Genomic DNA, 16,702 nt, shown 5'->3' on the forward strand with positions numbered 1-16,702 from the left:
CTTTGCGATTAAAACAATCGCGAATCATTTTAATTCCACGTATCTCAATTAATCAAAATACATTGAACTTATCTCGAATATTTTCAAATATACTCTGAAAAATTACCGATTTTTAGAATTGATTTTCACAGACAGAAAATTAAGCACGGTGCGTGCAATTTTCATTCTAATTAAACGCAAATTTCCATTGTAATTCGAACGATTAGCACATGTTATAACATGAAAATACGCATTATTTCTTTGTAGTCGTTCGCGTACTCGCGTTCCCGTTATTTCCTTAGAAAAAAAAACCGTAACATGCATAACAGTGCATCTTTAAGTTGCGGCAAGCTACGACGCATGTGCAACGGCCTGTTGCCTGCCGCGACGAAGATTATTGCTGAGTAAGAGTGGAAGGAGGTCGAGAGTGTGTGCTTCGTGCTGGATTTATTTCCGACTACGTTGTCTTGGATGATACTTCAATTGCGTTATGTCGTATAGATACGGCCGTAATTACTATCGATCCGCGGCTCATGCACTGCGTCGCAGATCGTGTCCGATAGCGATTGCATTTAAATTAGTAGATTAATCGGATCGAAGAACCTTTCCGATGATTGAAGAGTGAGCCAATATTGAATGGCTTCATTAGGCGATGGCTTTTATCCAAAATCTTGATCAAGGAATGTTTCTGACCGATTGGTTGCGCATATAAACTGCAAAAAAATATTTAAACTTAAAATTACTATTTTTTTTATACCGCATTATCAACGCTTTATGTTAGCATCGTGTGGAGCTGCTTCTGTGTTCAATATTAATGTGAAAATTACCGTGCGGTAAAAATGAGGTTGAAAATTAACAATTAACGCTAAAATAAAATTAAACAGATTAATAATAAAAAATGTCGTGTCATTTTTGAAATTTATTATATTAAAAATATAATAAAAATATAATTGATTTCCCCTAACAACTACAACGAGCACTTTTGTTTTTACTTAAGAAATTAATTGAGTTTTAAATAAGAAACTTGTAAATGACTTTTGGTAAAGAATTAAATCGATTAGAGTATAACAAGCTTGTAATTTCGTAAAACAATCGGTCTCATTAACAAGTCGATTATAATGTCAATAATTGCATTTGTCGGTGCTGAATACTAAATTGAGAGGACACCGAGGGTTCATTGTTAAACATTAATCGCAATCCAGTCATTGTTCACAGTATGCCATTAGCAACTGTATTTTATAATTCTAAGTCCTAACAACTAGATACTAGCAAGCAATTTGATACCGATAATGATGATAATATGATTATGTTTGACAATTTAGAGAGCGATATTATTCCACTTTTATTTTTGCATTAATCTTTTTTTCACAAAAAAAACATTATATTCTCTATTCCTTGGAAAATCCAAGATGCGCGAATACAAAATTAGTTAAACTTTAAGGATCTATTAATAAACATCAATCAGTCGCGTCGAAGTCATACGTCATTAATGTACGACTAATAGCACTGAATTAGCATATCGAGGATAAACATGCAGTGCACCTGACTACCCTTCGCTACGAGATGGTAAACTCGAATTCGAATTGGGCCAATGCTTCGTCCGATTTCGAGTGCCCCAATTTCGAAATTGCAATCATATTACTTCGATCGAAGCCATTAATTTCCGTTGCATGTTTCATCATTGATGGCCACAACCGTAGGATCGAATAATTCTGAAGCTTTCGCGAACTGTGTTCTCAGGCAAAGTTCTATCTGACGTGGAGAAATACCAAAGATAATGAACTAATTATATCTTAATTTAATACTTAATTCGATATGTGTTAACATAGAGTGATCAAAAAATATCGAGAATAAAATTCTCAAGAAATGTCAAATCTGTTGAAGTTACATGTGATTAAATGATTATGATTTTTTTATTAATGCATTATTATCATATGATATATTATTAAAATCAAATTTATAACATAGTCAGATTCAGTAATCTAATTTATGCTATAACATGTTTTCGTGTATGTTTATTGCTAATCAAATCTGGTTGACATGTGTGCTTGGATAATGCATAATGCAGCAGCTCACTCTAATATTATATACACTTGTGAATATTTCAAATAATGCAATAGAGCGTAAAGTGTATATGGTAAATATAAATAATAATTATAATAGAAGGAACAATTTCGCAAATAATATAATAATTTCAGTGCTGATGTTGTAGAGAATTTTTTAAATCAATTTTTAGTGCAAACTTTAAAATCTTTATTCTTCAATGTTTTTTTATTGCTATAGATAGTAGAAAATTTGTGTCCCGCATACTTAAAATTAGCCCGTGTAAATAAACGGATTCATTCGAATGGTGACATAAAAATCTGAACTCTTCGAGATTACACTTGTTCTCCAATTCTTCACTTATAAATTTCGTCGATGGGATGACTCTCTAGCAACTTTGTTTCGCAACGTATCGGTATCGCCGACGAGGTCGACGTGCTCGGTGTTACACAAACACCTACTAAACGCGCACACGTGTGCACTCGTGAGAATTCCTACCTCGGGCTATGAAATGGTAATTCTCACGGGGGTCCGACGATCGGGACCCCACGCGTAATTTTGTAGCTCTCTCGTGCTGCTCATCGTTTGGCACGCATAACAATCTCACGCCATTCGCCTAGGGCGATTTGGCAAGCAGACGTCCTAGATGACTCGACACGATCGTCCGGAGAGCGTGTAAGATGGATGGTACTCGAAAACAGTCGTGAAAAAAAATCACTTTCATTGGCACGTCTCAATTGATTATTACGAAATTGAGACTTAATTACGAAACAGATTTTATTACAATAGGATAAAAATAGACGACTCTATTCGCATCGTGATGAGAAAGACCGCTCGCTATAAATTCAAGCGTTATACTAATGTCCATTAGACAGCAATTATTCTGGTTCTCATGCATCAACGTCTTGTGAAATTAACAAATCGTTGCGATATATAATCCGTTACGCGTGTTGATTTCTTGCGCGATTTACGGTAGAACTGGCTTTGATACGCGTGTGGTAGCGATAGAATGGCGGAAGCAGGTTCGCTGTAGTACACGTTGTATCGAGCTGTCAGGCACGCGTAAGTCCTTACGTCCTCGACGCGAATAAATCAGTTAGAAGACGCGTACCTCTGACAGGGTAAAATCGTCAAGGATAAACGCGCGGATAAACCTGACGAGAAACGTGACGAATCGGTATTTATCAAAAACGTTCTGTCGATCGAATTGAATATTTGCCATGAGGCATACGAGATAATAATATCGTTTAAATTTTAATGTATGCGGCGTGACATGACATGTGTATCAGAAGGGAATTTTTTTACGATCGTATATCTCAAGGCGAGTAACAAAGCGTGGAAATTTACAAAAACGATTTTTCTTTGCTCCTTACATTCATAAAATTTCTTCATTAATGAGCTTATTTTAATTCGCTAAAATAAGATCGAGAACGTCCGAGACTATCGAGTTAACGCGGATAATCGCGCATTATTATCCCAAACAATAAGATAAGAAATTTTGAAAAAAATTATGCTTTAATTTTCGAGAAATGCGGTATCCGCGTTTTCGCGTAATTTATTCCCGTTATTATGTAATCAACTTTTTGTTATATGTGAATCTCCGTAGATGGCAAATATTATATATTTTTAGAATGTGATTTAATGGCCGCTCGCACGTTCCATTTAAGTTTAAACGAAATGGGCGGGCTCGAGACTCGGAACAACTCGGGGCGAGTTGGGTTCGAGGAAAACGAGGTAATAACCTACCTCAAAAAGAAACGGATCGAATCGCGTGTTGGGTGCGCGACGCGCGCGACCTGAAATTGGCCCCCGGCACGTGATGCGCACCATGAGAGGCTCCGTGAGATAGCTAACTGTACCCTCGTCTCTCTTCTCGGATTCCACTCACGCCCTGCTCCTCTTCGGTATGTAATAATTACTACTCCCCCGCGTCAGCAATTAGTGAACCGTGTGTGCCTCGTTTTCGCGATTGTTCCTATCGTCTGCCGCTAATCTGTCGAGAAAACCGTGCTTTGGCAACTTACACCGTGCGATCTTACATGAAGGTGTTCTCTACAACTCGTTTCTTCGATAAGATATATTTTATCGTCATTACCATCATAATCTCCCGGTATTACACCTGTTTGAGAAATCTAATTAATGTCTTAATGCCCGTAACGGTGAATTGTAATTGTTATGTTTCACGACATGAGTCAATCATTGTTTTAACAAGTTTTGTACTAAATCTTAAAAACTATTATGCCAGAGAAAAATAAGAAGAAAAAGAGGAAGATTTTATATAGTAGCCAATTTCAAGGAAAAAATGACATTATTACATATTCGATACATAAATTTTTTGCGTCTCTGACTTTAATTAATAAGAGATTTTTACCTATTTCTTTCAAAAAATTGATAATTTCGTAAAATCTATTATCTTGAACGAACATAAACATGTCTTAAAAAATAAAATAATTTATCGTAACGAGTAATAAATTGTTGCGTAAAAAAAGGATAAGCAAACAATCTAAAACTGGTTTTAATAACGTTCATTCATCGTGTTGTTAGAAAAATTACATGTTCACGACGTGTAAGACTTTAATTTCGAGGAAAAAATCGTATGAGTCGGATATAATGACGGTTGTCACACCGGAGAACGTGCTTAACTTACTACTATAAATCTCACCGCAATGGGATTGCAAGTTGCAACAAACGGGATTTTTCCCGCCGCTTCCCAGGGCGTTTCTTCCTGAACATTGGTATATATTTCGCGTTGCACCTGATTGTACTCATCTCGTCGGGAGTTTAATTGATACATCGGGGTCGAGCGCGGCAACCGGATCACTCTTAACGGGGCGTCTATTTACGCGAGAAGCCCGATATTCGCGTGATAGATGGGACCCGCCCGGATCCATCCGCTTCTCTCGCATATAAAACGAGAATCTGCCGATGTGATAGCGTGTAAACATCGATATTTATGAATGCCGCTCGCAATCGATAATCATATCGGTACACTTGCGCTTACCAATTAACGAGGGAGGTCTGATTATTCGCACGAACGGCACGAACGATCTGCTCCTTATTGCTGTCGCCGTTGCGCTCCGAGGAGCTCCGACGTGCAACCAATTTTCTTTCAACTCGGAAAGATCGAGCACACACACACACATTACGTAGAAGATAGTACGCGTACATCGCTTTTTTATCGCATTTCTTTGATCGTGTATCGTTCAATGTGCCGTAATGATTATATAACCGTTGCGTATAATTGCCATTTCCGTTTGTTTTGTGCTAAATATATATTCTTTTTTATATCGATTCGCTATAATAAAATCATTATCAGTTCTTGTTATTGCTAATTAGTTTTACTATGTATGTACGATGCTGATTCCTATTAATAAGAGCAAATTAGTATAGTCGATATTTAATATCTCCTCTTGGATAATAATTGAAATTTAATGTGATAAGGTATTAGGATATCGCATGAATCATGGATGATTTTCTGATAATTGTATTTTACACGGCGATATTTGAATCGCAACATCCTCGTCATAAATTTTGGAAACATTAAGGCAGATGAATATTTAAAATTTTCAAATAGTGATGTAGCTTTTCTCCATTCAGACATCTTTCCTTTTATCCAACTAGTGGCAATCAACTGTAGGTGGCATTAAGAGATAGGTGCAATGGCAGGAAGGAATAGGGGGAAGACGAGAGAGCTCGTCTTCACTCCTCTGGAAAGCAATTAAGAAAGGCCCTGAAAAAAGGAGGAAAAAGCTCTCGGTGAAAAACGAAGACGAGAACGACAAAGACACGGAACGGTTCGTGTTCTTCGTGGGAGAGAAGTATAGTGGGACATACGCGTATACGTGCTGGTGCGTGCACAGACACACGCGATCACTTCGACGTCACGTGAAATATAACCGAGATTTTTCTTCTGGCTACACGACGAGAGAAGAGGCCTCAGCTTCTCTCTCTTATCTCATCCTCGTTCCTTCCTCCTTTTCACCTCTCTCGGCATCGCAACAAACATCCGCGCGCTATCGGCTTTAACGCATTAAACGCCTGTTCATTCCAATTCTTTTTTCTTTTTTTTTCTTTTTTATTTAAATGGATATATAATCTAAATGATCAAATTATACGCGGACCCTCTTGAGCATAACTTCGATCTATAACATAAATATCATTGCATCTCTTTCGTACTTCGTATATACATATATATAACATGTGTGTTTGTCTTCATTAAATATTTATATAAATTAGTTAGCATGTATTATGTATGTATATGCATAAAGAAAGAGTTACGTGTATACATTTCATTATGTTTCCCATATCTATTGCTTCTCCTCAGGGATTCTTGCAACCCTCTTTCCGGTACTCTTGCGATCTCGCGTCTCGAAGGACGCCAATATATCCGCCTACGCGCCTTCCATTTCCTCTTCCTGTGCGGTTTTTCTCCTTTCCCGTCTTTTTTTTATTTTTTCTCGTGCAGCCATCGAAGGTAACCGGCAAACGACCGCAAAACTGTCTTTCATCGACAGCGCGGAACACGATAATGTGCCGACTACCGACGATGGAACGACGAAATTCGCTCGTAAATGTAAATCCGTCTAACTCCGCGGAAATGTTCGACGATATTGTATAAAGTATATATTTGGATGAATGCATGAAACTGCGAAAAAGACGATATTGGCGAACTTGACGTCATACACAGAGAGAATTTTCTCTTAAAATTTACCCTAAAAGTCATGGTAATTGTGGGACAATATGGTATGGAAAGAATTTTAAAAATATGTTTGATTAATTTTACCATACTTTTAGTAAATTTTACTATACTTTTAGTAAAATTAATTAAACATATTTTATATTTTATTGTGATAGATATTATTATTTTTTATTTTGATAAATATTAATCAGAGAAGCTCTCATAAAATTCTTTCCATACCATATTGTCCCACGATTTTACCATGATTTTTGGGTAAATTCTAATAGAAAATTCTCTCTGTGCACCAATGTAATCTTGATTAATTCCATAACGCGAAAAAGATATATTTAACGCGAGATAAAATATTTCGGAATGAAAATTTTTCTTGAAGAAGCTCTACCATTATCTTGATAATACGGCATTGCCGCTTCGATAATGCTCTTTCTTTCCTTGCGTCGGACTCTTTAGCAAAAATATGCACCTTCATTTATTCGCAAACGCAATTACTCACCGTGAAATGTAGTTAATGGTGCAACTCGGAGAACGTCAGTTCTTTTTCGACTCTTTTACGAGTTCTCAATTTCGTTTCTTTTTCACCGTCGAGTAGAATCACATCGTCATTAGCTACCGTAAGTGGTGCGTATAATGATTTAAAATTATGGCACGTATGATCGATGAAGGGACATGTGTTTCCGATAATTAACTTTTGCATTAAATTTCGATTAAAGCGCGTAAATTAATTAATTTACGTTTCTACGTTGTATCATTGCTCATTTGTGATTTTCTCAATTATAATTATTAAGTAAATGGTTGTCGAATAATTTTTATTAATCGCTTCGTCTTATTAGATACTCATATCGTAATTTTATATATTTTCCTTAATTTACAAAATAATTTTCATTTTGATATTATATTTTGAAACGATTAGTTGAATTTTATATGATATCAGTGTTGTCACAAATTTGAATAAATGTCTTTTGACATTTAATGAAATAAATTATTATAGAGGGCATTAAAAAGTTTAAATCTCTTGTGTCATATGCGCTAGAATTTATCCGTGCAACGCATACATCACAAACCGACAGTGACGAATAGCAAAAGATTGGCTATCGTGACGTCGAAACTTCGCTCATAAATTTTGATGCGTCTGTGTGTGTATGTGTGTTGGCTATCAGAAAGTCTGTACTGACATATACGTGCAATGTTTTATTCCACTATTTTAATTTAAACGACGGAAATAACACCAAAATATATGGAAGTTTAATGGATCGAATACAGCGTTGCTAAACGGACACATTTTCGTATTAAATTGGCATGTCTCATTTTTTACTATCCCAAACGCGTAAACCTATGAGAGAGAGAATTATATAAAAATTAATTTACAATAGCTGAACAAATTTTAGCAATGTAATTAAGTTATATATAAATAATTAGTATTATAGGGAAAATGTGAAAAGAAAGTGGCAGATTTTTTTTCAATACAGATTCTTTTCATCTATAGCTTTTTCCTCAAATAATATGTACGACATTCGTGGACATTTAAACCAACGAATTTAACATTCAGAAAAAAAATTCGTCGATAGTTCAATTGACATGACAATTTTTTTATTAAATTAATCTTGTGAACGCTACTGCCGTATTAGAGCATCAAATAGTTTCCATAAAAAGAGGCCGAGAAGGTCAGCATCCTGCCTCACAATGGAGCTGTGCGACTCTCGTAAACTGTGTATACGACATAAGACGTAGAACCAGAAAGTTAATAATGTCATAGGTAGCGGTAAGAAGCATAAAGTTCCGTCATGCAATTCGTAGAAAGCTTTGAGAGGACGATTAAGCACGCGCATCGATTCTAAAATAGAAAAATACTTTTTATACTTTTGATGATGATGAGGAAAAACTTGTTTTTTTTTTTAAATAAATAAAGAATTTCTCAGAGTATCTTGTTTGCTATTTTATCTATAAAAATATATTGATAAAATCATTTAATGCACAAATGTAATTTCTTAGACATCTTACAAAAGCAGCTTTATATTATGAATATTTTCCGAATACTTTTCTTTATTTAAAAAATAGCGGAAATTTTTTCTCAGTGTTATGTTTTTGTTTGTTACTATTATATTTTCTGAGAGAAAATATTTATTACACAAATAAGTTGAGCGAGATATCGTATATTTTTGACAGTGCGGAACAAACCATTAAAATTAATTTCAGACTTTAAGAGCGATAGAAACATTAAGAAGAATTAATGTTAGATAAGCTCGTAAAAGCTTTCAAAGGCGAGCTTCGTTCGCGTCGATTTATTTTCTCAATCATTTTTTCCCCTCAATAACTTTTATTTTATCATCACCGGCTCTGTCGGAGGTGCCTACAACGACCGCAAAACTGCTTTCCATCAGCCGGTGGGATTCGCGAATCGCCAAGTATGATTGCGTTTTGTTCGCAATCTCTTCGCGCGAGAGATTATTTTGAGAAGAAAGCGAGAAAATAATTTCAATAAAGATTATATATCCTCGCAACAAAGGCACACGAAAAATACGGCCATTTTTTCATTCGCGCGCGCATAATATTCTCGTTCTCCTGCAAATAAGCCATAGTGTTGAAAAAAATTCATGCTAAGAATAATAGCGGACGGTAATACAAGCTGAATATATTTGTGCTTGAAAAGGAAAATTACTATCTTTCAAAAATGTAATACTTTATAACAGTTACATTTTTATTGATATAGTCGCACAAAAATTTTTCATATTATATATCTTCTCTTATGAGATATCTCTGAAAACATGAATTTGCTACAGATAAATTGATATTAAATTATTATCATTTTCTGTATTTTATTATTTATTTATATATGCATTAATTTAATTCGAGTGCTGCCATTGGCCTTATGTATCGATTTCACCACGTGACATATTTAAAATAATACCGGTGCGTTTGCGCCAAATATGTAAGAGGAGAGGCGATGGGCAACCTCGATCTCATCCTGGGCTGACGAGCGTAATTATTACCGTCCGCAACGAGTACATCCTCGCTGTTGAACTCCCATCGTCTTCAAAAAACGTTACAGCCCCGCCACGGGTATTAGCTTACGACCGACCATGAAGACTCGGAAGGTCGCGGTCTGCGAATAACTTTTCTTTTCTTTTCTTTTTATTATCCAAGATCGGTGCGAAACTTTTTACAATAACGCGGTGAGATATTGGTGAATATGGAGTGTGCATAATACCCTCGAGAGTCATATCGAATATCATGAGAGAATGAGAATTTAACTCTAGGGATATCATGCTTGCCTTTGGTTATATAGAATAAAGAGCATTCTTATCTTTGTGTGAACGTTGTGTCAAAAATTGGAATCTAAATTAACGTCGCTAATTCGTTGATACGTGAATATCATCCTTTATAATGTAAAGACAGAAGAAAGCATAAGATAAATGTTCATCATTGAATTATGAATTTATGTGCGAAAAATATAAATATCCTAATATAAAATTATAACTCTGCTTATTAATACCTTTATATAATCTGACGAATAATTTATTTCAGACCGCACTACACACGGGAGTTGGCACCCAGCAGCAGCTGTTGGAACCTAGAATGGCGCAGTTGGAAACCCTAGAGGCTAAGGTAAGACCCTCTAAGAATATTTCGCAGTTTCTTGGAAAAGAAAAACTCCCGAACGCGCGAAAATCGATGAATGTCGCAAAATTGAGAAAGTGTCAAAATTTATGTCAAGTTAAAGTAAGATGGCACGAGAACGCGAGGAAGTCATTTCGCGTGAGCGTGGCTCCCCTTCTGGTTTCTGAAATCCTCTTTTTTCCCCCTTCTCGAACATGCATGGCGGCGAAATTGCGGCCGTATGGGAGCTGTTTTTAGTGGAAGACCCTTCGGAAGGAACCGAAAGAGCGATGTTTCGCGGTTATCGGCGGGTCGGCGTTATAGCCCCCGCTGGTTCCCTAAGCCTGTCCGGTCAGTGATTTATATGCAGATGCGTGAACCGAACTCGGAGTTTCGTCCGGAGGTCCTCGTACCCGAATTCGGCGACCGGCTGAAGGGGGGAGAGAAAGGGACCGGGGCCCGGTACCATTAAAACTGCCCCGACGCGCGGATCTCCAGTGGCGCAGCATCCGCGCGCTCGGTTTTTGTCGAGCCACGATAAGAACGTGGAGATGAAGCACGGTCTTGCGAGCTATTTTCTCGACAACGATGTTTGTACAGTTTTTTCTTTTTCTTTTTCTTGTTTTTTTTTTACATTGCTTAAACCGTCGACTTCCTCGCGGTTGATATGCAGAGGAGATTGAAATTGAAAATTTGCTTTTTAAAGCTAAACTATGCAACGACAGAGTTTTACGCAAAAAATGCAGGATTTCTTTATTATCAGTAAAAGTAAAATTTCCAAAAATTTCTCATTTCAATCATGTATATCGGGATAAATATCAAGAAACAATATTGTATATGTGCTCTATATCATGATGCATTTTACCATAATTTATGCCATAATTTCGATTTACTCACTCACCCGCGATTTCCTAAATTACCGTCATAAATTATCATATCTATAGGTAATAAAAGAATATCTATGTTATGCCACACGCATAATGTGTGTTAATACACACAATAAATCAGAGTTATCACCAACGAGCAAATATTTGACCAAAATAAAATCGCCCATCTCGGTATAGTTAATATATCTGACATGCGCGATTGCTAGGAGCATAGAGATTATCGATTGCGTTTCTGTTTAATAGCAGTGTTGTGATGACGAAGTGCCGTAGTTTGCTAATAAATTGCCGCGCTACTTGTTAGTTGAACGTAGCCTTAATTATCCCTTCGAGAAAGATTCTTACAACCGCACCCCAATCGCTGCCGGGCGCATTGCAACGTAGTTGAAATAATACCACCGCGTTAATTAGCATAAATACAATCGCCTTCATCGTGTAATAGGAGCTAATGCGACGTTATCAATCACACGATTCGCTCTAGCGAATATAAATCGCGTCGAGCATTTCAATCGCTCTACCGTTTCATCAAATCAGCGACAATATCATTGGATATTATTCACAAATAGGTGAATATATAATTGAATAGGATCCTTTTTCATTTTTTGCATGCTTTGCAATTATAAATCTACAGAACGAATCGGGATATGGTTTAAGTAAAGATAAATATAAGAATTTGCGAAAAAAAAGTTCTCTCTGTACACAAAAATTCTTTCAGCGTTAACTAAATGGTGTCTAGAAAGAAAGACGTGAACAAACGTAAGAAAGAATAGCTAATATTTATCATCACATATTTACTTCTGTTTACAATATTCCTATATTTGATTAGACATAGTTAATATTTACTTCCGCTGGAAGGATCAGGTTTCTCTGTTGGAAGAAAGATGCAAATACTTCGCATACTCATCTCGCTCGAGAGAATTCTTTGATTCGGAGAGCGCGAGTACTTCTGCCTCCTCTATTCTAATCCACAGTTCGCATAATGTGCACCGAGATAGTTAGAATCTCATTCCGACACTTCTCGAGAGACCCGACAATTTCTAATCTCGTCCTTCAGCTATTCGCTTCGCTTAAACCCGCGAGACGATAGACGCTCGCGCGCGAATCCCTTTCCATTTACACCCACTATACACTCGCTTCTATCTGCATCGAATTGTATTTTGATAAATGCATATCCGCCGGTCATTATTTATCATCCGTTCGCTAAGCCCTTCTTCTTGCAACGAGTGGATCCATCGACTCGAACAACAGACACGCCCCACGTATACCATCGAGGCAGTCGAACGATCCGGTTTTCCTAACCAGCGTCGTTAAACCGGCGTCGACCGTATCTCCGAGTCCCTCATTGTACAAAACAATTCGACATCGAACTGACTTTAACTCGGATAGTTGCGGGAGATTCGCGCCGCATTGTCCGAATCGATTATTATTGCGCCGCGATTTGATGCCTTCGAAGGTCTAACGTTACCGACTTTTCTATCGCGAAAGGAAACGCAGACGATCAGCGAACGACGTACCAGGATACGAATAAAAGAATATACAGAGATCAAAGAACGCTCCTTTAACGAAAAAATGACAAAAAAAAATTATAGCGTTGTTGTCTCGACATTTTTTCTTATTTACGATAAGATATTGTAAAGGATGCGTCGCTGATAAAACGTTATTTCGTATACAAATGTTGTGTAAGACGAAGATAATTTTTTTTTATTCAAATGCATTTGCGTTTCGAGGAAAAAAATCGCTTTCTGAGAGCTTTCAACTTGTTCGGTATAAAATCCATCGCGAAAATTCACGCTCGAGTGGGTCCCCACAACCGATGTCACATTTCGCGAGGCAAAGACGAGGGAGAGAGCCATAAGATGAAGAGAACGGGAACATTGTATGCGGGGGGGAGGAAAGGGAAGGGACTCGATATGAATAATGAAAAAGGACGTCGACTCGAGAAGAAGTTGCATCAACGTCGGTGGGAAGCATCCTTGCCCAGGAGCCGAGGGCGCTTTTAAGGCGGTTGATCCCCGTCGAAGATCTTTTATCCCGAGCTTCTGTGCGCGATGGAAACGTCCCGAGAATTTCGTTCCAATTTCGTCCTGGCGAACGGGAGCGATTACTTCTCTAAAAAGATCCGGAGAAAAAGTTTCGACACATGTATAAAAAATTGCCGCGCAACTTTTGTCGCATGAATATTGAAAATGTTTCAGAACATGGAGCAAAAAATGCAAAGATGCAAATTTTATTAAATAATTTATAGGCGATTCCGCGCAAATATATGAGGGAGACGAAAAATTTCTATTATCCTCTGTTTTTGTCTAAATTCTAAATTATATGAATATTCAAGAATACGATAAGTGTTTGTTAGAATGAGCTAGATAATAGAACCATATAACCCTTACAATTATATAGAACGACCAGGCATATCGGGCGACCCTAAGATATTTTCCTTTCCTCTCGAAGCGTTCGAGTCCGTTAATTTCGAAAACCTTTGTCACGCGAGAGAAGAGAAGTTAGGTCATAATACGCCCTTGGGCTCAAGGGTCCAGACAGATCTGCCAAACGAGATTGCGATCCCGGGAGTCACTGCCCTTAGCTGTCTGAGCGCCGATACTTTCGACCAAGTTCTACTTGGTGGAGAATACAGGATTGTTGCCCCTTCAATAATTCCGCTACCGCTCGTGTCATCAAACTCTCGTTTTGCAAACCGAAATACATATGAAAGCAAAACAAATTTTCTTTACACTCAGTCAGACCCGATAAACTTATAGAAGAGGAAAATATGCAAAATTATAGTTCTTTTCTCACGTAAATAGATTAAAAGTTTTTTCGTACCGAATTAATAATTAATCTTTAATAACGTTAAAAAATGATGCAGTTGCGATTTTTCGACCGAAGACGCGATTTCCTCGGTAACGGTGAAGTTTCTCTCTTCGAGAAGCAACGAGTGGCGTTTGTAAATTTTGCGTCGTCTGAGAAACGGCGCGGTGTCTGATTTCTCGGAAATGCCGGTCCTCTTCCCTACAAATTCCGCAATAAATTTTCGTTTCCCGCGTGCTCGCGCCGTTTTTGTACCTTTACCGTGTGTGTGATGCAGTTGCGCGTCGAGAAATTCGCGGAATGCTCCAGGCGGTTTCGCAGCCCATTCATTTCCACTTCTGCGCAAGCTGGAAAGGTGTCTGGAAGATGCGATCTGCAAGTAACACTCACATACGTGTCTCTATTATCTTGTTATTTAGAGGGCCATTATAACGCCGCGTATATACTTCTCGCTTACGTCGGTATCTCGCTTTGCGAGAAAAATATTCGAGATTATTTTGTTGAAAGAGATGTTCTTGCATCGCGAAATGTCTGCCCGTTTGCCATTTTAATTATCCGAATAATAACGTCAATGGGATAAAATTTATTATCGGAAAAATTGATATGTGAAAGATATATTTAATTATAATTACAACTGTGTAATGGCAGTGAAATAGATTTAAAATGCATGTAATAAATGTTAGAATTTGTACTGGATAGATATTACGCGTATGTCACTGAATATATTTAACAATCGCATTTAATGCGAAGCTTTCCGAGTATAATTCAGCAATTTATCCGTCCTCAGTCACCCGTGTTATATAATCATGAATCAAGGTTTTAGACCGTCCGGATTTATTTCGAGGTCGCGCATCTGCCTCTTCCGCGCCAATCTTCTCTAAATCGTACCAATCTATCCTGCTAAGAAGACGCCAGTCGCGATAAGGAAGCAGCAGAGCAAGATTCGCGTTCGCGTTTAAACTCGTCAGCGGAACGAAAGCGATGGAATCTGCACTTTCCCTTGGGAGGGAATTATCGCGAATTTCGATCCACGTGTTCGCGCCTTTCTTCCTCTTCGTGTCCCGAGATAAATGTTCGCCATCGATACATCGCGCCTCAGGTCACGACTCGCCTCTTCTTCTGCTAAATGTGTTCCCAAAACAAATGCTCCTCTCGGATGCAAACCTGCAACGGTGCATCGTATCTTGCTGTGCAAGATTCGCTTATTGTTCTTCTCTCCCGCTCGTGCTCAGTTTCGAGAATTTTTTCGTCGCTACCTCTCATGATATTGAGACACGGTTTTGCACTCACTCTCTGGCTTTTTTCTTTGGTCGAATAAGCTTTGACGTTGGTGTGTATCGCGCGTCTCATCGCGGAATAAAAAAGAAATTGATGGAAAGAGAATATGCACACTGCGGTGTATAAAGGGTACATTAAACTTTAGAAACACATTTCCTTTGACGTTACGACTCCGTCAACTTTTTTTGCGTTGCGAAAATTTACTCTTACAACTATATAAAAACTTTCGTCTTGAGAAACGTTCTTACATCTAATATTTAATATCGTGTGGAAAATTACGCGAAAAAAGAGAAGAGAATTCGATCAAACTTTTATCAAAGAATAACTTTTTAATATAATTAATATTTTGCAGGATAGTTGTATATTTATCAATAGGATGTTTAATTATCTGAAACTATTAGGTTACAGATAATATAAAATATCTTTTTTTACAAACTTATTTGATCGATACTCTCTTAATTTATTTATGTAATAAGCATTCGAAAGTATGTGAAAGCAATAAATTAGTCAGCTATTTTCTTCGCTATAAGCAACATTGCCAATGCAAATATGATTGTATAATTCAACAATTTTCTTTCTCTTCCATTCTTTTTCATACGCAACATCTATCGCAAATCATTGAATTTCCTCAAATATAAAGTGTTATAGAGTGAATCGATATATATTTTTTGCGAAAAGTTTGCGGGATTATTCACACGCAACAGATGTGCCCTCGGGGATTTACCTTATCCTCATCCACGTATGTATACGAGAGACTCGCTCTCAAGGTAGAAACTTGCGACAGGATTTTGACCTTCGTGTAAATCCAATTTAGGATCGACGAAGCAATAGCTGTTAGCTATTAACTGCGAAGTCTCCTATAGTCTTCATCCATAAGTTAAGAGAGCTTGACAGATACCAATTATACATAATACAATCAGGAACTTACGACTGGTTTCACCAACATTGATTAACTTTATTAACTACTTCGTAACTTCAGCCATAGTTGAAGTTACTCTTTGTCTATTCTCAATTTTGATTCTGTAAAGAAAGAAATGATTGTTTAAACTGAAGGTTAAAATTTATCGTTGCTCCAAGATTAAAGATATTTTTCGAGCTTTCGAAAAAGCCAGGAACAAAGAAACTTTTTGCAAGACTCGAAAGTAACAATTTGAAAAAAAAATTCGGATCGATTACAAATAGTATATCTGGATCGCGATACTTGCGCAAAATTTCATTCAGTTTATCGATTCGATAATTTCTGTTTATGATAAAAAAAAAGAACGCGATTTATGGTATCTTTGTTGCTGATCTTTGACATCACGGTGGCGAAAAGCCGTGTTTATGGAAAGCAGGCACTTCACGACGAAGGCCGCATGCACGAGGAGTTCTTTGTTAACCCGTACGTAGGCTGAAACATGCGTGAATATACTGAATACATTTC

The 16,702-nt window shown here is 37.3% G+C and overlaps 1 protein-coding gene across 1 annotated transcript in view; it reads left to right on the forward strand.

Moving 5' to 3' along the window:
* The window catches only part of Sprt (PDZ domain-containing protein sprite), a 67,692-nt gene that overhangs the window by 35,850 nt on the left and 15,140 nt on the right, over window positions 1-16,702 (forward strand). The window contains exon 4 of the mRNA XM_083040338.1: window positions 10,241-10,321. Within this exon, the coding sequence (XP_082896464.1) occupies window positions 10,241-10,321 (81 nt within the window). The remainder of the gene's footprint in view (window positions 1-10,240; window positions 10,322-16,702) is intronic.

The sequence above is a fragment of the Prenolepis imparis genome, unplaced genomic scaffold (genome assembly GCF_030444845.1).
Source record: "Prenolepis imparis isolate NDT839.2.m4 unplaced genomic scaffold, iyPreImpa1.0 SCAF_6, whole genome shotgun sequence".
Lineage (NCBI taxonomy): Eukaryota > Metazoa > Arthropoda > Insecta > Hymenoptera > Formicidae > Prenolepis > Prenolepis imparis.